General features: G+C 43.1%; 1 protein-coding gene and 1 long non-coding RNA gene across 3 annotated transcripts in view; both read left to right on the top strand.

The window, feature by feature from the left end:
• MAPRE1 (microtubule associated protein RP/EB family member 1) overlaps positions 1–24,386 on the top strand; it is a 31,580-nt gene that overhangs the window by 307 nt on the left and 6,887 nt on the right. For both annotated transcript variants that reach the window (XM_061207862.1, XM_061207861.1), the window contains exons 2-5: positions 4,500–4,623; positions 17,068–17,213; positions 18,915–19,122; positions 22,786–22,907. In XM_061207862.1, coding sequence (XP_061063845.1) covers positions 4,503–4,623; positions 17,068–17,213; positions 18,915–19,122; positions 22,786–22,907 — 597 coding nt within the window. In that variant the 5' untranslated portion in view covers positions 4,500–4,502. The remainder of the gene's footprint in view (positions 1–4,499; positions 4,624–17,067; positions 17,214–18,914; positions 19,123–22,785; positions 22,908–24,386) is intronic.
• LOC133103790 (uncharacterized) lies at positions 49–4,379 on the top strand. Its single transcript, XR_009703378.1, has 3 exons — positions 49–91; positions 1,091–1,110; positions 4,282–4,379. It is a non-coding gene; the product is annotated as an uncharacterized LOC133103790 (long non-coding RNA).

Below are 24,386 nucleotides of genomic sequence, written 5' to 3'. Positions count from 1 at the left end.
CTGCCTCTCGGCGGCGTGGGGGCTTATGGGCCGCGGCCGAGGCGTGGAACTCGGACGGCGGAGGCAGGAGGTTCCGGGGTGGCTGGGCCGGGTAGGGGGCGTGTGTGTGGTTGAAGTGGGTTCTGCTGGGAGCTCTGAGGACCCACACTGTAGGAGACGGTGCTGCCTGATGATTAAGAGTTCCGGTTTTGGATTCATACCTGTATTGAATTCCCTGCTGTGCGATCTTGGGCAGGTGCTTTAACCTCTCTGGGCCTCAGTTTTCTCGTCCGTAAAACGGGGGACAAAGATACTACATGCAGAAAGCTCTCGTCGTGGTGCATAGCAAAAAAGCAAAAAGCAGGCCAGCTCACTGGACTTCCTTCTTTCTTCATCGGTATTTGTTGAGCGTCCACTAGGTGCTAGGCACTGTGCTAAGCGCTGGCTATACACCCAGGAGCAGGAGGGCAAAGGCCTGCTTTCTAGGAGTCTACATTATGGTGGGAAGACAGGAAATGAGAAAATTAATACCTGGAAAAGATAATTTTATATGCTTACTGGGAAGACAATATAACAAGGTGACATGAACAGTGCTTTTTCAGTCCCTGCTTCACAGCTGACCTGGGGTGCTGCAGGGCAGAGCTTGGCCTCTCCTCCATTTTGGGAATGAGACTACTGAGGCCCATTGAAGGAAGGTACACCGGGCCTGCCATCCACCTCTGTAATGAGGTATCTCTAAGAGTAGTAATAATAGCTGTTTGCTAATTGGGCACTTGCTGTTTTGTGGCATTATGTCATTTAATATTACACTGTCTCTAAGAGTTATTATCTTCAGTTCACAGTTTAGGGGACTGAGGCTCTGAGAGATGATTTGCTTTATGGTGTCCAGCAAGTGGCTGAATCCACATCTGTGACTTTTGAGTCCAGGCCCTTAACCTCTGTATTATGCTGCCTCCCTGAGGACCAGATCTAGAGGGCATGTTTCATCCAATGTGCCCTTTGCGGTGGTGTGTCAAAGTGTGTAGTGGTTTCTGGCACATAGGGAAGCTTAGGACATGCTGTGCTTTCACTCAGATTCTCATTTAATCCTCACCACCACCTTGTGATGAAGATATTGTTCATCTTTTACAGGTGAGCTCTTTGTGATCCGGAGAGGTGAAGTATTTACTTAGGGTCACATTGCTTTTTTTCTGGTGGCACCTTCCTCCCCCTCTTTCCATAGGGCTCAGTATGGTGCCTTGAAAGTAATAGGTGCTCATCAGCCATCAGTGAATCAAAGTGGATTTGGGGGCCTGCTAGGAGACCTGCTGAAGGAGAAGAGATACCTGGTGAGGCAAGGGGGAGCTTTTTTCAAGGCACTTGAAACCTGGATCAAGGAGCCTTTTAAGGGGGTGAGGTTTGCGTGGTGTTCATGGGGTCTTCCATTGAGGCCAAGCAGTGGGATCCTTGTAGAGGAAGAGTGAGCTGTCACTAGCTGTAGCTGATGCTCTGAGAATTGGGCTGTGTTTTAACTGCCTGGAAGAGCCAATTAAGTAGTTGAGTTAGTGGATGTTTACTGCACATCCACAGGGTGCCTAACCCCATGTATTTAGTGGCTGCAGAGTTTGCAGAGCACATGGGGCCAGGTATTAATGTACTGCTAATGAAAGAGTTTTGAATTATATGATGATGAAAGGCCATTAATGTTTTCTGAGCTGGGGTGTGGTCAGGAGACACACGTGGCTTAACCAGCTGCTTACATTTTATGGCAGCATGACACACACATTACCCGATGTATGTATGTATGAATGTCGCCAAAATAGATTACAAGTGCTCAGCCTGGGACCGTGGTGGTTTTTGTTTGGATGTGTCTCGCCTTGGTACCTGATAATAGCATTTTGCACACAGTATGCATTTCATTTATTCATTCATTTGGGGATTTTAAACAGAGGAGACACTTGGTCTTATTTTTGATGCAGAAGATTCTCCTTGGCTGCTGTGTAAAAACAGTTTGAGTTAGAGACTAATTTGATGGCTGTTGTGGTGGATGGAGATGAGAGATGGTGGTGGCAGGTCTCAGGCACTGTTTTTGGCGCTGGAGATAGGAGGATGAGTGAGACAAGGTCCCTCCCCGCCCTGGCGCTTGTTTGTTTAATACCAAACCATTTTTTATGCATTATCTCATTTAAACCTCACCTCACCCTTTTCAGATAGGTAGCATTAACTCACAAGATAACTGAGGTGTATTGAAGTTAAGTAACTTGCTCAAGGTCATACAACTAATGAGTGACAGCCTCACGTTCAAACCCAGGCTTCAAATACTCAGCTCTTGGTATGGAGCAAATTGCCTACTGGTCCAGATCTCATCTGGGAATTATTCAGAAATGAAGAGGTAATGACAGTTGCAGAGGTTTGAATGAAGTGCTGTGGGATTAATTTCCCAGTGGAGTCAGGAACTAAGTTGTGTTGGCTCCTTGTATAACATGGTTTTCTCACTTCAGTTTAAGTAATAGTGTTGATAGTTTGCTTTCTGAAAAAAGTTTACACAGGCACATTTTTCTCTCTCCTGCCAGCCTGAAAACAGGTAGCATTTACTGAGCCCGTCGTGTGCAAGGCAGTGTGCCAAGTGCTGCGGGGGATGGGGGAATGTGGGATGTGAGGGCACAGACCTGCCAAGTCATTTATCTCTCTAGACCGCAGTCACCTCTGTTCATAAAAAGGGGATTGGATGGGAGATCTTCGTCTTCCGGCTCTCACATTCTGTAGCTGTGACTCGTGAGGTGTGCAGGAGACATGTGGGAAGTCTAGCTAGTCGCTAGGTGAAGGAATGAAGTGCCACAAGAGAGCATGGCGACCCATGGTGGTTCCAAATTTGCTCTGAGTTTTTTCCCTCCTGTTGGTCATATTGATGTCATATGAAACGAGGAAAATTACAAGTGTCAAGGTCATCGTGAAATTTAATATTTTATAGTCATGTGTCCTCATGGTAATTGCCCACGGATTTCATTTAGATCTGGATACACCTGCCCTTATCTCATATTGCTTGAGTCTTCCCTTCCCACTGTCTGTTCTCCACCAGCTGTCAGGGTGATCTTTTTCTTTTTTTCTTTTTTTTTTTTTTTTAGCCACACTGTGCCACACGGCCTGCGGGATCTTAGTTCCCCGACCAGGGATCGAACCCGTACCCCTGGCGGTGGAAGCATGGCATCGTAACCACTGGTCTGCCAGGGAAGTCCCAGGGTGATTTTTTCAAACTTAAACGAGAGTGTGATTCTACCCCACTTAAATCCCCACAATGGATTCCTTAACAGTTAAAGAATAAAATCTAAACTCCTCACCACGGCCTGCAGAGTCCTAACAGGATCTGGCTTCTTCACTTCTTTTCCCACTTCTGTTCCTGCTATCCCTTCTGCTCACTGGGCTGTAGGCACCCTTCTTCCACATCTCCGCGGGGCTGCTTCCTTCTGATTCTTAAGCTCAAACATCCACTCCGAGAGGCTTTCCCTGACCACATTCCCCTCCACCCTCATTGCGTAAATGGTCGCGTGAAATGACATTTGTTTGTGTATGTGGTCAGTGTCAGACTTGTACTAGAAAGTGAGCTTCCTATGGACAGGCAACTTGTCTTTCCTGCATATCTGTTTCCCTGTCCCTAGAACAGTGCTTGGTAAACATTTTCAGTTAATGTGTTTCTCTGTGCTTGTTGTTTTGAATTGGAAAGCCTGGCAGAAAGGTGAGGGGCAGATTTTCTTGGGGAGGGGAAAGAATGTGGGTGATGGGGCCGGGCAGACTTGGCTGCCAGTTCCTAGGGCTTCTGTGCTGCACCTTTTTCCTTATCTGTAAAATGAGGAGAATAAAGTGAGCCTTGCAGCAAGTTGTTGGGTTAAGTGACAAGTGTTTGCTAAGCTCCTGGTGCTTAAGTAGGCCCTCAGATGCCCTGTCTTCAGGAGGCTCAGCAGAGAATTGGTACTAAGGTCTCTTCACTGTGAGGTCATTTGCCAACACCTTGTAGTACTTAGGTTATTGAAAAGGTTATTTACTTTTTTGATTATAAAAGTGGACATAGTCTTTAAAGAAAATTTGGAAAACTTCATAGTGGAAACTATAAAGAGGAATTAATACAAAAGCCCACCATCTGAAGAAAACTGGTGTAAACATTTTGATAAGTTAGTGGATAAACTTGGATTGACGTTTTCTAAGCAGAGAACATTTTTGCTTGTGCATCAGCCTCCCTTCATAAAACACTTAATCATTCCTTTACTTAGTGTCTTTTGTAGCTTAAAATTTTATACCAATCACATTAAAATGGGGCTTGAATTTTAGGCTGGCTGATGTTGGGCAGTTCATTTCAGGTCGTGTTTATTCATGGAAATCCAGGCTCGTGGCTGGAATCCTAGTGTCTCTGGTTTGGCCTGTTGGTGAAGAAGGTGAGGCTTATAAATTGAGTGTCCCCACAGGTCTGCTCTGGTGACTCCAGGAAATGCTTGCTCCTTCTTGCTGCCCAATAACACGAGTCCTTCTCTTTTCTTCACATGCTATAGAAGATGGCAGTGAATGTGTACTCAACGTCGGTCACCAGTGATAACCTCAGTCGACATGACATGCTGGCCTGGATCAATGAGTCTCTGCAGTTGAATCTGACAAAGATTGAACAGTTGTGCTCAGGTAAGAGAAATCAGTCGGCCCCTTTTCCAGGAAAGCCTGCGAGTCCTTCAGGGATGCACAGGCCCGTATCTGATTGCAAAAGGTGCAGGTGCAGGTTCAGGTTCTGTGTTGGGGCTGCCCCGTTTCTTTCAGCTCTGCCCTGGTTCCACTTCTGAGAGGAACTGTGCTTAAAAAGAGCGTGCTTTGTTCTGACCTGTGTGTCCACCGTCTCCCACTGTAGAGGCTCCATTCTGAGGCCTGCAGCTTAGTGCCAGCTTCTCCATCTGCACTGTTGTGCATCCAAATTTGAAGTGACTTATTTAAGGACAATAATTGTAATTGTTCTAGTTCTATATTAGTTTATCAGTGGTGTTTCTTTTTTTTAAAAAATTATTTATTTATTATTTATTTTTGGTTGCATTGGGTCTTTGTTGCTGCGTGTGGGCTTTTCTCTAGTTGTGGTGAGTGGGGGCTACTCTTTGTTGCGGTGCACAGGCTTCTCATTGCAGTGGCTTCTCTTGTTGCGGAGCACGGGCTCTAGGCGCGCAGGCTTCAGTAATTATGGCACGTGGGCTCAGTAGTTGTGGCTCACGGGCTCTAGAGCGCAGGCTCAGTAGTTGTGGCGCACGGGCTTAGTTGCTCCACCGCATGTGGGATCTTCCCGGACCAGGGTTCGAACCCATGTCCCCTGCATTGGCAGGCAGGTTCTTAACCACTGTGCCACCAGGGGAGCCCTCAGTGGCGTTTCTTATTCCCAAGTAGCACAAGCCCAAACTCAGGCAAGTTTGCCATTTTAGCCACAACTTTATTGACCTACTTTTTACTAAGAATCCGGCAGAGAGGTAATGATTTAAAACAAGAACAAAAACATGTTCTGTTTCTGTCTATACTAATTGTATAACCTTTAGAAAACTAGAGAAAAGAAAATAAAAAATGCTGGTCGTTTCATTTAGAGAAAGCCACTGCTTGGGTGTTTTCTGTGCACACATATATTTGTATATATTCCAGCTTTTTTTCACTTAACATTAAATTGTGGATATTCTCTAGTGTCTTTCACTGTCTTGGAAATAATTACGTTTAATGGCTGTATACTATTTCTTTCTGTAGATATGGTGGAGTGGTTTAATATCTTCCCAATTTTTGGACATTTAGATTATTTCCAAATTTTCTTTTTTCTTTTTTTTTAAAATAATTCTCAGCTTTTTGTTTTTAATTTCTTTTTTTTTTTAATATATATTTACTATTTAAAAAAATTTATTTATTTATTTATTTATTTTTGGCTGTGTTGGGTCTTCGTTTCTGTGCGAGGGCTTTCTCTAGTCGCGGCGAGCGGGGGCCACTCTTCATCGCGGTGCGCGGGCCTCTCACTGTCACGGCCTCTCTTGCGGAGCACAGGCTCCAGGCGCGCAGGCTCAGTAGTTGTGGCTCACGGGCCTAGTTGCTCCGTGGCATGTGGGATTTTCCCAGACCAGGGCTCGAACCCGTGTCCCCTGCGCTGGCAGGCAGATTCTCAACCACTGTGCCACCAGGGAAGCCCTCTTTTTTTTTTTAAAATAAATCTATTTATTTATTTATTTTTGGCTGAGTTGGGTCTTAGTTGTGGCACGCGGGATTTTTTTTTTGTTATTAAGTTTTGTAACCTTTCAGATGATTGTAGAAGTGTACAGGCATACCTCGTTTTTTTGTTGTTTTTGTTTTGGTTTTTTCTTAAATTTATTTACATTTATTTATTTAGCTGCGTCGGGTCTTAGTTGCAGCACGTGGGCTCTTTGCGGCACACAGGCTTCTCTAGTTGTGGCACGGGATCAGTAGTTGTGGCATGTGGGCTTAGTTGCCCAGCAGCATGTGGGATCTTAGTTCCCCGACCAGGGATCGAACCCGTGTCCCCTGCATTGGAAAGTGGATTCTTTTTGGTTTTTTTTGGCTGCGTTGGGTCTTCATTGCTGCACGTGGGCTTTCACTAGTTGCGTCGAGCCGGTGCTACTCTTTGTTGCGGTGCGTGGGCTTCTCATTGTGGTGGCTTCTCTTGTTGCGGAGCACAGGCTCTAGGCGCGCGGGCTTCAGTAGCTGTGGCATGCAGTCTCAGTAGTGGCACACGGGCTTAGTTGCTCTGCGGCATGTGAGATCTTCCTGGACCAAGGGTTGAACCTGTGTCATTGGCAGGTGGATTCTTAACCACTACGCCACCAGAGAAGTCCCTGGAAGGCGGATTCTTAACCACTGGACCACCAGGGAAGTGCCCACGGATCTTTAGTTGTGGCATGCGAACTCGTAGTTGTGGCATGTGGGATTTCGTTCCCTGACCAGGGCTCGAACCTGGGCCCCCTGCATTGGGAGCACGGCGTCTTAGCCACTGGACCACCAGGGAAATCCCTCCCCTGTGAGATTTAATCTCGGTTTTATAGATAGTCAGAGAGGCTCGATGTGAAGTTGTACAGTGAGACAGAGTTGCCCAGGAGTCATGCTTATTAAACATCAGTTGCTTTGTTAGTCGTAGGCACTGGCTGTTAGTCTTAGATCCGTGCTGCTTTCCCCCTACTTTCTGTTAATTTCCTCAGTTTTACTGCCACATCCCCATTTGTTGGAGGCTTTTAAAGTACTTGTTTGCCTCGTGATTAATGGGGGGGATGAGGTCATCTTAGTGTTCATTGGAGCCGGCTTTTTCACCAGCAGTTTCTCCCTAAAAGTTACCTCTTTCTATTATAAATATACTCCAAGATGTATTTCACTTAGTTAATTCAAAAATGAGATCTCTTTTCACATGTAGATAAGTTGTATATGTGCTGATCTGGCTCCAGATTTGTCTCAGACAGGGAGCTGTCATGAGTAGTCAGGACTGGGCATGAAGAGACTTCAGTCTGCACTGAGCCATGTGACTTTGGACGAGCCCCATAACTTTTTAAAAAAAATTATTTTATTCTTATTTATTTATTTTTATTTCTTGGTGGCTCCATGCAGCATGTGGGATCTTAGTTCCCCAACCAGGGATTGAACCCACACCCCCTGCATTGGAAGCACGGAGTCTTAACCACTGGACCACCAGGGAAGTCCCGAGTCCCGTAATGTTCTGGTTCCTCATCTATAAACTGGGGTAGTAGGATCTGGTTCACCTTTTGTGCTGTTGTTAGGCTCACCTGTAAAAATAGCTCTCAGATACTGATTCTGCACCAGACCCTTGAGGTGAACCTAGATCTCTCAAGGGGCAGGACACATTCTCGTTTTACACAGGAGGAGACTGCACGGGGCACAGCTTAGACGTTATAGAGCCTGATTTTGAACCCAGGATCTTTCTGACCACACAGCCTGTACTCTTTTCTGCTGTATACATGCTCTGTCTTTTTAAAAGAAGCATTTGGAGGAAAGTTGAACAAATGTAAATTACATATTATCAATTATAGTGATATTGTCTCATTAAAAATCTGTGAAGAGTTTCAACTTTGCCTGCTGCCTGCCATTTTTCTTATCCTAGATAAAGGGCTTTTCCCCAGTAGAACGTGCAGAATACTTCTTTTTTTTTTTTTTTAAATTAATTGATTAATTAATTTTTGGCTGCGTTGGGCCTTCGTTGCTGCACGCAGCCTTTCTTATTGCAGCGAGTGGGAGCTACTCTTCGTTGCGGTGAGTGGGCTTCTCATTGTGGTGGCTTCTCTTGTTGTGGAGCACGGGCTTTAGGCGTGTGGGCTTCAGTAGTTGTGGCACGTGGGCTCAGTAGTTGTGGCTCATGGGCTCTAGAGCACAGGCTCAGTAGTTGTGGTGCACGGGCTTAGTTGCTCTGTGGCATGTGGGATCTTCCCAGACCAGGGCTCGAACCCGTGTCTCCTGCGTTGGCAGGTGGATTCTTAACCACCAGGGAAGTCCCAGTGCAGAATACTTATGCACATGATTTATAAACAAACTTCTGTTCACAGCTAGTTCACCTCTTGAGAGCCGTGTGGGACTTTTCTCAGAGTATGTAGAAGGTTGTGTTGTGTTTCACATTGGCCTTTAGTAAATGGGGTCTCAGCTTCAAGTATGAGACCAAACAGGATGAGCCGCAGACACCGTGTCCCTGAAAAAGGTCTGCTGCCTGGGTATTGGAGTCAGAGAGAAAGTGAGGCTCCTCAGATCCTTGTGTTTACTGAGGCCCGAGGAGAATCCGAGTGACGTTTAACACTGGAGCCTGGTCCCTCCCGGTCTTACCTCTGATGAGCAGGGGGTCATGCAGATCAGAATTCTCTACCAAGCCCAAGCTTTGAAAGGTAGGAATAGGTTTTTCCCTTGAGAGGGCAAAGCTCTGAGGTCCTACACTACTCATGTGCTGGCTGCCTGCGAAATGGCTGAGTTTTATCAGCATTGTGGGCTCCCTGCCTCCAACAGTGAAGTGAGCCATTGCTTGGCTCTTGTAGTGAGATAAGGTGAGGATGACTTTCAGTGATAGAGCTGGCCGCTTGTTTCAAGATTCATTACATTCCGTAGTCTCTCTGTTTTGGAGAGTTAGTCAAGTATTTTGAAAAGATAGTCATCAAGGAAAAAACCCTGATCACAGAGAAAGATTCTGATGGGATCGCTTGTGTCAGAAGGGGAATGCTGAAAAAAAAAGGGAGTTCCCTGGTGGCCTAGTGGTTAGGGTTCTAGGCTTTCACTGCCATGGCCTGGGTTCAATCCCTGGTTGGGGAGCTGAGATCCTGCAAGCCAGGAGGTGTGGCCCAAAAGAAGGGGTGGGGGTGGGGGTGCCATTTGCTTTCCATTCCTCTCTTCCTTCGATTCCAGTCCACGATCAGGCCCCTCTGCGCTTTTCCAAGGGCCCAGCATGGTGCTCTGTACATGTCAGGTGGCCCTCACTGTATGTTCTCGGATCCCCCTTCCTTGCCTTCTCCCCTCCATCCTGGCCTCCTTCACAGTTCTGTGCTGTACATAGTAGGAGAGGTGTTCGGATGCTCCCAGGCAAAAGCTAGGTTTCCTTTTTTCTTAGCTCATTGTAGGGCCCTGCCAGCCCTCGAGTTGATATAAACTAGCTTGTCAGTCTTGCTCCCAGAGCTGCTCTGAGAGTGAGACCAGGAGCCTGACCAGGCCTCACCCACTTTGTTCTCCTCAAGTTGGCTCCCTTTTCCAGACACTCCATTTTGGGCCATAATTCCACCATTCTTCTAGTGTCGCAGGCCTGAGAATCATCTTTTTAGGCTAACTCACAAAGTTCTCTGTGTCTTCTGCAGGGTCTTTTGCTGTAACCCCTTCTCAGTTTGCAGGCTGCTGCCATAGTGGCCTCCTAACAGGGCCCTACGTTCCCTGAAGGCTCCCCTCCCCCACTCTTCTTTTATTGTATCGGATAGTCTGCAGCCTTCAAAGAGACCATTTTTTATTGTCACTTCTCTGCTCAAGGAAGTATCTCTTTAAATATTTTTGCCTAATTCTTCAGGTACCTCTTGGTGTTAATTAAAGCAAGAGACAAGAAACTTATTTTCTTCTGATTATAAGTAATTAGGTCTTCTTCATAGAACCATTAAGAAGAAAACCATAATCTGCTGTATTGCACAAGTGATAGTCATCGTTATCTTTTAGCTGTATTTTTTCCCCCTAATTACGGTTTTATTTATTGAACTCTTACTATAGGCCAGGCACTTTCTAAAGTGCTTTACCTATATAACCTCGGCGCGGGGGGGTGGGGGGGAGGTAAGGACTGTCATCCCCATTTTATAGATAGAGAAACTGAGACAGAGAAGTTAAACAGCTTGCCCAAGGTTACTCATTTTAGCTGTACATTCAGTATTTTCTATAATTTAAAAACATAATTGACATACTTTTTGAATAACTGAAAGTCTCAAATGGTTTGAAATTCAAAAGGAACAAAAAATCAGTGAAAAGTCTCCCTGTGAAAAGTAAGCCCATCTACTAGCCACCCAGTTCCCCAACCCAGAAGTAACCAGTGTTATCAGCTGGGTGGCCTCCAGAGAGAGTGTATACAAGCAGAAACATCCATCTGTCTGTATTTTGTGTGTGTGTTCTCTTTCCCCCCTTTTACACAAGTGGTAGTGTTTAATTGCACTGGACACTCTGGAGAGTGTTCCATATCCATGTAGCAGGTGCCACTTTCTTTTCTTTTATGGCTGTGTAGTACCATAATTTCCTTGGATCAGTCCCCTATTAATGGACATTTAGTTTGTTTCCAGTCTATTGCTATTACAGACTGTTGCAGTAAGTAACAAATACAAGCACACAATGTTTTACGGTTTTGTTTCTTGCTTTTAAAATTAAAATAGGATTATGTTTCACTTGTTAAAATGTCTCGAGGCCGACTTTTAATGTCTGCATTAATGACTCCTCACAGCCTTCTATTTCCAAATTTTATTCATCCTTTAAGATGACTTAAGCCTCACCTACTTCCAAAAGCCTGAACACTTTTACATTTAATAGAGTGTTACTTTGAGGACTCTTAATCTAGAGTTTTCTGATAGGAAGGCATCTATCTTTTTTTTTTTTGGCCGTGACAGAGCATGTGGGATCTTAATTCCCTGACCAGGGATCGAACCCATGCCCCCTGCATTGGAAGTGCAGAGTCCTAACCTCTGGACCGCCGGGGAAGTCCTGAAAGGCATCTATCCTGTGTAGAATATTGACTTCAGCTTTCATCTAATTCTCCAAGGGACCCTTGACCCAAAAGGGTTGAGAGCCAGTGCACTTGATATATTGCAAGCTTTTGGAGAAGGGGCTGCATTGTGCCCTTGTGTGTTCTTTGCTAGTAGCACAGATCCTGGTAGAATGGGGCTGTGGCAGTCAGCGGAGACTTGGTGGTTGGTGCCATGACACAGTTGGTCCAACCCTAAGTCTGTCTGCATTTTCCAGCCACAGATTTTACATGGACCTGTTCTCCTGCCCCAGATCATTGGGACAGCAGCCATGTAAGAGGGGTCCTCTTCTTCTTCTTTTTTTTTTTTTTTTTAATTTATTTATTTTTGGCTGCATTGGGTCGTCGTTGCTGCACGTGGGCTTTCTCTAGTTGTGGCGAGCGGGGGGGCTACTTTTCGTTGAGGTGGGTGAGCTTCTCATTGCGGTGGCTTCTCTTGTTGCGGAGCACGGGCTCTAGGCGTGCGGGCTTCAGTAGTTGTGGTTCGCGGGCTCAGTAGTTGTGGCTCGCGGGCTCTAGAGCATAGGCTCAGTAGTTGTGGTGCACGGGCTTAATTGCTCCGAGGCATGTGGGATCTTCCCGGACCAGGGATTGAACCCACATCCCCTGCATTGGCAGGTGGATTCCCAACCACTGCACCACCAAGGAAGACCTGAGGGGTCCTCTTCTTACCCTGCTTATGTTGCCAGCCTTTGTTATTAAGGCAGAGACTGGAAGGAAAGCCCCTTTTAACCTCTTCTGAAACAAGCTGAGACATCTACAGGCCAGGAGTTTTGAGCCCTTTTGTAAAAAAGCAGCTGACAGACTTCTTTGTAAAAAACATTTACCTTTTTTTGTGTTCTGATTATAAAAGTAATATTCATTGTAGTACATAATTAATATTTTAAAAATAGAATGTATTCAGTACCAGTCCCCAGAGATGGCCACTGTTCAATCATTTTTGATCTATAAAACAATAACTTTGTATGGTTTAATCTAATACATTGTGTTTTCTTTCTATTTTTTAATATTATTTATTTATTTAAGTTATTTATTTTTGGCTGTGTCAGGTCTTAGTTGTGGCACGCGGGATCTTCGTTGAGACACGCGGCATCTTTCCTTGCAGTGTGCGGGCGTCTCTCTAGTTGTGGCACGCGGGCTCTCTCGTTGAGGCACACAAGCTTGGTAGTTGTGGCTGATGGGCTTAGTTCCCCCGTAGCATGTGGGATCTTAGTTCCCTGAGCAGGGATTGAACCCACGTCCCCTGCATTGGAAGGTGGATTCTTTACCACTGGACCACCAGGGAAGTCTACACATTGTGTTTTCTTCTAGTCTTTTTTTTTTCTATGCATATATATTAAGATGGATATTTTTACATATATGAAGACATTTTATAGGTATGATTTTGTAGCTTGTTTTTCCTTGTAATATTAAATCTTGAGCTTTCCCCCCCACAATTTTAAAAAAATGTGCTTTGGGGCTTCCCTGGTGGCGCAGTGGTTGAGAATCTGCCTGCCAATGCAGGGGACACGGGTTCGAGCCCTGGTCTGGGAAGATCCCACATGCCGCGGGGCAACTGGGCCCGTGAGCCACAACTACTGAGCCTGCGCGTCTGGAGCCTGTGCTCCGCAACAAGAGAGGCTGCGATAGTGAGAGGCCCGCGCACCGCGATGAAGAGTGGCCCCCGCTTGCCGCAGCTAGAGAAAGCCCTCGCACAGAAACGAAGACCCAACACAGCCAAAATAATAAATAAATAAATTAATTAATTAAAAAAAAAAAAAGAGTTCTATAAAAAAAAAAAATGTGCTTTGAATGCTTGCATAATATTCTCTTAGGTGATGGTGTGCAAATTATGTAATTGATTGCTCCTACTTTTGGACATATAGGTTGCTTCCATTTTTTACTCTTGTAATAAAGTTACACAAGTTTCATGTGTAAATCTTTGCTGTATTTTTTTAAAATTGGTATTACTTTATTAAATTCACTTTTTTTTTTTTGCTGCACTGGTGGTTTGTGGGATCTTAGTTCCCTGACCAGGGATTGAACCCAGGCCCTCGGCAGTGAAAGTGCAGAGTCCTAACTACTGGACTGCCAGGCTATATTTTTTTAAAAAATCATTTCCTTAGGTTGGCTCCCCACGTGTTTATCAGCTGTTTACATTTTTTTGTGTGAATTGTCCAGTTGATTTGTCTATTTTTAGTGGGGTCTCAGTGTTTTTCTTTGTTAACTCTGTTTCAGTCAGAGTGTAGCAGCATGGTATACCTCTTTCTTCCCTGATTCAGGAAATGCTTCTTTATTCCAGGGTAGGGTGTTCTAATATGGTGTATAATGACATGGAAAAGAGCAATGGACAGGGAGTCAGGATACCTGGGGTCTGGTTCTAAGCTTGGTCTCTTGCCTCTGTAGTCTTTGGCCACAGTTTTTGGTCCTCAGTTTTTACATTTATAATGGCTATAAGGATTCTTCTATCTCTAAAATAAAAGCAACATTCTTCAAGCAGGTTTTTTCTGAGAAGCAGATGACTGCTGTTTTGAATGGGAAGTCCCACGAATGGCCTGAGAATTTAGTAAATGCACATTATTTTGCTGGTTCAGAAAGAATATCTTTCATGTGTAAAGCAGTGCTGTGGGTATAGATGCTTAATGGATTATCTTCTGTGTGTGTGTGTTTTAAGTTGATTTGTATGCATCAGGATCCAAACCAGATCTGTACATTGCAATTGGTAAATTATGACTTTTAAATCTCCTTTATTTATTTTTTTAAAATAAATTTATTTATTTTACTTATTTATTTTTGGCTGCGTAGAGTCTTCGCTGCTCCAAGCAGGCTTTCGCTAGTTGCGGCGAGTGGGGGCTACTCTTCGTTGCGGTGCACAGGCTTCTCACTGCGGTGGCTTCTCTTGTTGCGGAGCACGGGCTCTAGGTGCGCAGGCTTCAGTAGTTGTGGCGCCTGGGCTTCAGTAATTGTGGCTCGTGGGCTCTAGAGTGCAGGCTCAGTAGTTGTGGCGCATGGGCTTAGTTGCTTTTGCGGCATGTGGGATCTTTCCAGACCAGGGATTGAACCTGTGTCCCCTGCATTGGCAGGCGGACTCCCAACCACTGCGCCACCAGGGAAGCCCAGTGCCTCCATTTTAAAAAGCATAAATATTGCTAATTCATTGCCTGGTACATAATCCCACAGTATATTTCTGTTGGATGAGTAAATAAATCAGCCACCTCAAGAATCAGGCTTTTGGGCTTCCCTGGAGCAACTAAGCCCGCTTGCCACAACTACTGAAGCCCATGCTCCACAACAAGAGAAGCCACCACAATGAGGAGTCCGCACACAGCAACGAAGACCCAACGCAGCCAAAAATAAATAAATGAATTTATTAAAAAAAAAAAATCAGGCTGTCACTTTCTGGTGCAAACACATGAAAGGATGCTCAACCTCACTAATCATTAGAGAAATGCAAATCCAAACTACAATGAGGTATCACCTCACACCAGTTAGAATGGGCATCATCAGAAAATCTACAAACAACAAATGCTGGAGAGGGTGTGGAGAAAAGGGAACCCTCTTGCACTGTTGGTGGGAATGTAAATTGATACAGCCACTATGGAGAACAATATGGAGGTTCCTTAAAAAACTAAAAATAGAATTACCATATGACCCAGCAATCCCACTACTGGGCATATACCCAGAGAAAACCGTAATTCAAAAAGACACATGCACCCGAATGTTCATTGCAGCACTATTTACAATAGCCAGGTCATGGAAGCAACCTAAATGCCCATCAACAGACGAATGGATAAAGAAGATGTGGTACATATATACAATGGAATATTACTCAGCCATAAAAAGGAACGAAATTGAGTCATTTGTTGAGACGTGGATGGATCTAGAGACTGTCATACAGAGTGAAGTAAGTCAGAAAGAGAAAAACAAATATCGTATATTAACGCATGTATGTGGAACCTAGAAAAATGGTACAGATGAGCCGGTTTGCAGGGCAGAAGTTGAGACACAGGTGTAGAGAACAAACATATGGACACCAAGGGGGGAAAACAGCGGTGGGGTGGGGATGGTGGTGTGCTGAATTGGGCGATTGGGATTGACATGTATACACTGATGTGTATAAAATTGATGACTAATAAAGAACCTGCAGTATAAACAAACAAACAAAACAACTAATACTAAACTTTCATTGGGTTATTTGTATGGAAATATGTTAATATAAATGTTTCAGACATTACATGAAATTTCTAAAAATCTTATATGTTCTGGTATAATGTTATAAGTCATAATCCTAGTTATTACTTTAAAATGTATATCTCAGAAATAACTAATTTTCTTGTCAACTGCATTATTATGAACTTTCATCAAATCTTTAACCGTGGTCATTTTTAAGTCTTTTGTCATTTACAGACAGTTCTGGGTGTACTCTGATGCTTTTGTAAATATGTTCCTATAAAAGGGTTTCATCTTCAGGAAATTCATGGAAAAGACTCTGACAAGTACAGGTTTCTGGTACCTGACTGTACTGCTGAACTGAATGAATAAGCATTTTCAGAACTCTAATGAAAAACTGATGAGCTCATAAAAGTGCTAACAAAAGATCAAGATGAAAAGAAAAAATTAATTACATGGGACTGAGTGAACTGATGAGGATGAGTATAATTTTTGTGACTTTCTGTTTGAATTTTAAAAAAGAAAAAATCCCACAAGGACTCAGAGGCAAAGAATATACAAATCAATTTTCACTGCAAAGTAAAGGAGCTGTTACAGTGGAGGATTACTGGAGTGAATGTCAATATTATGACATAGTATGAGTGTGTTTCATGTTTGGTAATTGCAATCATTGTTGCTTTTGTTGTGGTCATCCATGTACAATGCTTGGTGTCAGTCTATCTCTTGTAAAAATAAAATACAGTGTGTGTGAAAAAAAAAAAAAAATCAGGCTGTCACTTTCTGGTGCTCCTTTCTACTAAGCATGTCACTCAGGTCATTGAAGTGCTTCTGCTTTCTTTGGATCTTTCCAAAACTAATGATAATGGCACTGTTTATGCCGGATCTGGCAGGGAGCCAATTTGGCCTGATGTAAAATAAGTTGAATATGCGTATTAAGGTGGCCTCGTTCTGCACAACACCTATTGCTTAGTCGCTGGATTTCTTGCCTCCTTTCCTGAAAGGGCAGTAAGTGCGCATGAAGCCTGTCCTGTATTAGGAGAGTGTATTTTGGTAGGCATTAGAGAAGTAACATTCCTGGAAATATTAAGTGCCAAGAAAACACTTTTGGGGGTGGTGATGGATAAAAATGGGCAAGTGGAGGAAGGAGTGAAATTGGGGAGCAAATGGGATGAAGTACATGCAATAATTTCTTATAGTGGCCTTTAAAATTGAAAAAATTTAAATGGAGGAACACAAAAACGTCTTCTATTCAACTTTGTTTATAAAATGATAGGTTAGTTTATTTAGAGATGTAAAAAGCTCAGGGAGGCAAACATCTTAGAAAAAACTTTCTTTTTAAACCTGTGTCAGAGGATGGATCTTTGAAATACTGGGGAAATCCCTCCTCCCGCTGACGTTCATTTTTCTTTGTAGTTGTCATTTTATTGTCATGCTGGTTTTCTTATAAAGAATAGTTTTAAAATTTCATGGGAACATTCCTCTTCTCGTCATGGGGTTCCAGGTTGCAAGTGTGTTGTAGAACTTACCAGGTAAAACCACAGTCCTATTATCAATTTTGAAGTCAAGTGGTAATGAAGCTTTGGGGTTTTGTAGGTCCACTTCACAACTTTTAAAATTTAGTGGGTTAAGCAGGTTTGGGTAAATTTTCACCCTGCTGCTTTAATAGCTACTGCATTTAATGACCTAGTGTGTATTTTCTTCTGTTACTCATTCAGGGGCTGCCTATTGTCAGTTTATGGACATGCTGTTCCCTGGCTCCATTGCCTTGAAGAAAGTGAAATTCCAAGCTAAGCTAGAACACGAATACATCCAGAACTTCAAAATACTACAAGCAGGTTTTAAGAGGATGGGTGTTGACAAAGTAAGTAAACTTTATTCTTTCATTTAGGGTGTTTCTTAACTAGTGGTAATTACTAAGGATACAGATTCTGGGCCATGACTTTGGACATTTTTGTTTTTCTTTTCCCAATTTATATGGTTATCTTTTCTCCAGTTAACAGAATTTACTGGGAGCAAAGTTTCCCTCTGCTTTCCTACCCCCGGTTCCCTTACGGTCTTCTTTCTTCATCATGAAGTTGGTAACTGTCTGAAAGATCAATCTGTAAATCTGTACCCATGATTTTTTTTTTTTTAATTTTATTACTGTTTAATTTCTATTAGTCTGAGGTCTAACTCGTTTAATCTCTGAGTTTACTTCTGTAAAGCATACCATATGGTAGAATAAGTAGCTCTAATAGAGAAGAGTCTAGAACTTGATTTTTATAGCAAAGTACGAAGAAGATGGCTGGCAGGTGCTGGAATGTTCCCTTTTGCCCCCAAGGTTATTTGAAGCTACCAGAAACACAGACCACCAGGCTTCATTAGGGTAAATAGCTTTGTTTTAGTAGATAACAGATTATTGCAAAATTAAGTAGTTTCCCCCCATTAGAAGGGCTTATCCTTTAAGCCATTTTGGGGGGGGGGCATTTTTTTTAGTAGAGCTTGTAATCGTCCCCTGATTATCTTGCTGCTGTATCTGGTTTTTATTTACTTTGAAATCAGTCTTACTTTTATTTTAGTTTTGTCTCTGTACAATATATAAAATACACATTTGTGTTGGAAGAATATTTAGTTATCAGGCATAGTTTAAACTAGGTGTAGCTTATTATATGCAGTAATTTTTCTTTTTATGGAATTTATTTTTTTGAATAAGGAAAATTTCTGAAGTATATGAGTTAGAGAGAATAGTGCAGTGATCTCCCATGTACCTCAGTGATTATCAACTCAGGGCCAGTTTTGTTTCATGTATACCTCTACCCCACCCCCTGTACTCGTGGATTATTTTGAAGTGAGTTACATAACATTTTATTTGTAAATGTTTCAGTATCACACAGAAATTTTTAAAAATTTATTTGCTCAGATGGGTGGATATAGTTCAGATAGTAACTGGAATCCTTGAAGAGTTAAAAGATAGTTAAGCTCTGGCCAGCAGTCCCACCATTTGAAGTAATACCTGGTAACACAGTATTCTGGTACAATAAAAAACTTACAGGTCCTTTAAAGTATGTTTTAATAGGACTGGAATTACTTGAAAAACATATCATTTTGTAGAAGTCTATCCCAGGACTGATTCCGTACCTTGACCTATTTTTAAGACAATTTTTTTTAGCACAGTTCGTCGTGGATGCCTGTGGTTAGTTTGTGCTCTGAATTTCATACCTTGTGACAGGCACCGTGGCCGTGCAAGTTCCATGGGAGCTTTACTCTTTACAGTGGAATAACATATCTTAGGATGTGTTTGGATGTGTATATGTGACTTATGTATGATACTTGTTTCTTTTGCATTTCTGATTTCTTTTGATGGACTTGGAGGGGGACTGGCTGTTGTTAAGTTCTCTGTGGAAGGCAAATTGAATGAAACTTGCTCTACAAACTTCCAGGGGCTTACTTAGCACTTAGTTCTTGCCTCTAAAATATTTTTTTCTCCTTTGGCAGAGCCTTATACTGATGTGATGGACATGTTTGATGCTTGCCAGAAGCTTCTTCTTGCTTTTGGGCTAAATAGTCTTGTGTTTCTCTACAGATAATTCCTGTGGACAAATTAGTAAAAGGAAAGTTTCAGGACAATTTTGAATTCGTTCAGTGGTTCAAGAAGTTTTTTGATGCAAACTATGATGGGAAAGACTATGACCCTGTAGCTGCCAGACAAGGTCAAGAAACTGCGGTGGCCCCCTCCCTTGTTGCTCCAGCTCTGAACAAACCGAAGAAACCTCTCAGCTCTAGCAGTGCAGGTAAAACAAACGAACAAACAAACCAAAAAAAACCCAAAAACCCACACACAAAAAATACCATTTCCAAATACATTCATTCTTATAGTATTCAGTCAGAAGGGTTTGGGTAGCCGTAGGCTTAGGGAGCTTAAAGAGCGTAAGCCCAGCCACATGGCAGAGGCATGGATTGTGGCATCAGGGTCCTGTGTTTGTTCTTAGATCTCTGGAGCCCTGTGTAATCACTTCACCTCTACCCTGCTGTTTCCTCCTCTGTAAAAGGGGAATTTCAGTACTTGCCCCCAGAGGGCTGTTCTTGAGGCCTGAATGAGTTACTGTATCGATTTTGCCAACATACTTTAGTTGTATGGAATAGAAGTCCCTCAGGTTAGCTCACATAAAAGAGAGTTAGTTTGAACACAAGGGCATTTCATCTTAGAGCCCTCGGATGGGAAGTTGCAACCATACCTGAACTCCCAGGCACTGAAGGAGCTTTCTAGGTCTCTTGGGGACTGCTCTTGGCTCTGCGTCATTGTTCTGTCTGCAGACCAGCTTCCTGTGCTTACTCACAGCTTCCCTGCCCTCCCTAGAGTGCTAAGTTCTGTGATGCCAGCAGAATCTAGGAGTCAGGGGGAGGCTGTTTTTACAGACTTTCTTTAAAAGTCTTGTCCTGGTAGGTTTCCCCAAATTGTTTGCAGTAGTACACTCACAGAACATATACTTTGGGTCAGGGTGGATGTTCTGCGGGTGCTAACTCCTCCTCAAAAGGTGGCAAGAACGTTAGTTAAAGTCACGTAGTACCTTGAGAGAGAGGCTGATGCATCTGGTAGGTAGAGGGGGACATTAAGTACTTTGTAATTTTGATAGCTTTATTGAGCTCTGATTACCATACAATTCACCCATTTAAAGTATACAATTGAATGGTTTTTAGTACATTCATAGGTGTGTTCTACTATTGCCATAATCAGTTTTAGAACATTTTCATTACCCCCCAGAAGAAACCTCATGTGTGCTTAATAGCAGTCACTTCCCATTTTCCCCCAACTCTCCTCCCTCCCTGCCAATCCTAGGCAACTACTAATCCACTCTCTATGGATTTACTTATTCTGAACATTTCTGAATGGGATTATAGAATACATAGTCTTTTGTGTCTGGCTTCTTTCATTTAGCATAATGTTTTCAAGGTTCATCCATATTGTATCGTATATCAGTACTCCATTCCTTTTTATGGCTAAATAACATTCTATTGTATGGTTGTAGCATATTTTATTTATTCATCAGTTGATGGTGATTTGAGTTCTTTTCATTTTTTAGCTTTTACGAACAATGCTGCTATGACCATTCATTTACAAATTTCTGTGTGGGCGTATGTTTTCTCTTGGGGTATATATCCAAGAGTATATACCCTTTTTTTTTTTTTAATTTTTTTTTTAACATCTTTATTGGAGTATAATTGCTTTACAATGGTGTGTTTCCGCTTTATAACAAAGTGAATCAGCTATAAATATACATACATCCCCATATCTCCTCCCTCTTGCGTCTCCCTCCCACCCTTCCTATCCCACCCCTCTAGGTGGTCACAAAGCACTGAGCTGATCTCCCTGTGCTATGCGGCTGCTTCCCACTAGCTAGCTATTTTACATTTGGTAGTGTATACATGTCCATGCCACTCTCTCACTTCGTCCCAGCTTACCCTTCCCCTTCCCCGTGTCCTCAAGTCCATTCTCTACGTCTGTGTGTTTTCTCCTGTCCTGCCCCTAGGTTCTTCAGAACCATTTTTTTTTTTTTCTTTAGATTCCATATATATGTGTTAACATACAGTATTTGTTTTTCTCTTTCTGACTTACTTCGCTCTGTATGACAGACTCTAGGTCCATCCACCTCACTACAAATAACTCAGTATCGTTTCTTTTTATGGCTGAGTAATATTCCATTGTATATATGTGCCACATCTTCTGTATCCATTCATCTGTCAATGGACACTTAGGTTGCTTCCATGTCCTGGCTATTGTAAATAGAGCTGCAGTGAACATTGTGGTACATGACTCTTTTTAAATTATGGTTTTCTCAGCATATATGCCCAGTAGTGGGATTGCTGGGTCATATGGTAGTTCTGTTTTTAGTTTTTCAAGGAACCTCCATACTGTTCTCCATAGTGGCTGTATCAATTTACATTCCCAGCAACAGTGCAAGATTCCCTTTTCTCCACACCCTCTCCAGCATTTATTGTTTGTAGATATTCTGATGATGGCCATTCTGACTGGTGTGAGGTGATACCTCATTGTAGTTTTGATTTGCATTTCTCTAATGATTAATGATGTTGAGCATTCTTTCATTTGTTGGCAATTTGTGTATCTTCTTTGGAGAAATGCCTATTTAGGTCTTCTGCCCATTTTTGGATTGGGTTGTTTGTTTTTTTGATATTGAGCTGCATGAGTTGCTTGTATGTTTTGGAGATTAATCCTTTGTCAGTTGCTTCATTTGCAAATATTTTCTCCCATTCTGAGGGTTGTCTCCAAGAGTATATACTCTTGGAGCAGAATTCTTGGGTCGTATGGTAACTCTGTGTTTAACCTTTGGCAGAACTACCTGATGGTTTTCCAAAGTGACTGAATCATTTTATTTAACCATCAGCAGAGTATATGAGGGTTCAGATTTCTCCAAATATTGAGTACTTTTATTCTTTAGCTTCTTAGAAAGGGGAACTGCATAGATAACCCTGTGCATTTCATATTTCAGATGCTGCTAACAGGCATGTGGAGACTTGCATTAAGTAATTTAGTCTTCAGGTTAAACATATGCTAGAGATCCTCCAGCGGAAATGCCTGTTACTGTGGGTGAAAGGCCTGATAGTTATTGAACAGTTTGGGATGTCAGGAAAATGAGATATTTCTAAGCCTGGCATAATGTACAAGCTTTACAAAATACTTGCTGAATGAATAAAATAATGAATGATAAATTTACCTTGAGGTAGCCCATTCTTGAGTATTCTTAATTTTTTTAACTTGTAGATAGATTGGTCCCTTGTAGCTTTTTCCTCGTCTTTGTCTGCTTTGGCCATTCATACTGAGAGAAGTCTTTAAGTCCTGGTCAGTGTGCTGCTTTTCTCTCCTAACCCTTCTAAACACCTTTTAAAAGGGAAGCAGGATGGGGTTTTGAAGTCATTAGTGGTCAAAGCAGGCTCTACCCCCTCATCTTCCCAATCCAAGGAGCCTGAGGTTCTGAGTTAGGAGGCACCTTACTTTCCAGATGGGGAATTGTGGGCACCCCACAACAGCTGGGACTGTGAGCTCCTGGCCTGAAGTTTTCCTTTGCTCCATAAAGCTGCCCTGTCTGTGGATGTGGTTGGAGCTGGGTTAAGGTAGATCATCTGTATGTACCAGGATGACTTTGCGTCTTTCAGATGATAGTCCTGTCCACCCCAGCGGAAAAAAGGCCACGCCAAAGGACTTATTCCCAGCACGAAAGATCGTGGCTAAAATTGGTACTTGAGTGTGCTGCCAGGATGAAAAACCACTTTGGGCAAACATGGGGTGCAGTCTTGCATGCTGGGCTCTCTCTGTTGGGTCTCCTCACTGCATAACTGTGGAGGGCAGTTGATCACAGCCTCCTCTTGTTGTCTGGTGGGTTCTTTTTTGTCTTGAAATTTCTCCTCTTAAAAAAAAAAAACAACTCTGCCCCTCTCAGCTCCACAGAGGCCCATTGCAACACACAGAACTACTGCAACCCCTAAGGCTGGCCCGGGCGTGGTGCGGAAGAATCCTGGTGTGGGGAACGGGGATGACGAAGCAGCCGAATTGATGCAGCAGGTAGGCACCTCATGTGTCCAAGACAGGAGCCGCCTTGGGGGAAAGGGTGCTTGCTGCCCTGACCAGGGAGGCTTGTCCGTGTTCTTGTGGGAAGACCTGCCTTGTCTGCGTACCAAAGCAGTCCTCGTGACACGTGTGAGCGCTTTGGACTCAACCACTGCGCCAGGCATTTCTGAGTGCTGTTAGATCTATTTCTATTAGTAACCGATGTCTGTTTCGAAACCTGCCCATACGATGGAACCTTGTTGAAAGTGTTTGGAACGCTGTCAGGGTTCTGTGGGATTCTCAGAATGTCTCCTGAATTTTGGCTCTGACAAAAGATAGAGTTCCCTTCTAAATGGTAATTTAAAAAAAGATTCCACAGTCTCTCTGCTGAAATCCTGGGCCACTAGAGTATCAAGTTGAGAGTGGAACTGGTATGCAAAGCCTATTGCTTTTCTGTTCTTAATAGGTCGATGATTTGAAACATCTTCAGGATTAAATATCCTGAAGGTACTTGGGAGAGGTCTCTGTAGATCAGAACAAATTTTAGACTTTTAGACATTTTCTCACTAATTCTTATAGTTGTTTTATTTGTTTGTTTGCTTTTGGTTGATTCTCTTGGTTATTTCCAGATTTAAAATCAAGGATGCTCTGTGATTCCTGTGACTTTGGGATTGAACCCTTTTACTTTCCTTTTAAAAGCCAAGTCCTAAAGCCTGGAGGAAATGGCCTCACTTTAATCCAGAACCTCTTGTGACCCAGATCATACTTCTAGGAAATCAGAACACAAAAGTCTGCTCAAAGATCACATTTGGTTTTTTTCATTCTTTGATTTGTGTGTGCCCCATGGTCATAGGTGCCTTGGGAGTGTGGAAGTGACTGGGTCACCATCCCCATTGTTGTGGCAGCTTCAAGCACCCTGTGGGCACTGTCACTGTGAGTGCATAAGTCCTGGAGAATAAGGAGCCTTCCCTGTAACTGTTGTTGTCCAGGCACAGGTGTACACAGGAAGCAGTCTCAGTGAGAAATAGGGTAAAGAGGTGTCAGTGCCGAGGCCCGGCAGCCAGCACTGGGTTGGCCTTGTGCTCTCCAGGAGAAGATGCAGTGGGTTCCATGGGACTGCTGTTCAGCTGTGTCCGGTGTGAGGGAGCTCTGGCTTTGGGTTGTGTAGATTTGGGGTGCATCCTGGCTCTGCCACTTAACTTCTACTTGGGGCAAGTCAGTTAACCTCTCCAAATTCACTGCCTCGTATGCAGTGGGGCTAATACTTTGGTCACGGTAGTTGAGCGGATTTCATGAGCTGATGTTTTGCCAAGTACCTGGAAGGGTGTTTGGGATAAATGGGGTAAATGGCAGTGGATGAAAGACAGTTGTGATTGTTATGGTTCTTGTCTGTGGGCTTGATAGAGTGAAATAGGTTCTGAAGTATGTTTTAAAAGTTCACAGGAGTTAGATTTTTTTTGGTGAAATACACAACTGTTAATAGCAAAAACAAAG

The sequence above is a fragment of the Eubalaena glacialis genome, chromosome 13, assembly GCF_028564815.1.
Source record: "Eubalaena glacialis isolate mEubGla1 chromosome 13, mEubGla1.1.hap2.+ XY, whole genome shotgun sequence".
Lineage (NCBI taxonomy): Eukaryota > Metazoa > Chordata > Mammalia > Artiodactyla > Balaenidae > Eubalaena > Eubalaena glacialis.
The sequence above is the reverse complement of the archived record's forward strand: the minus strand, read 5'-3'. Positions and strand labels throughout refer to the sequence as shown.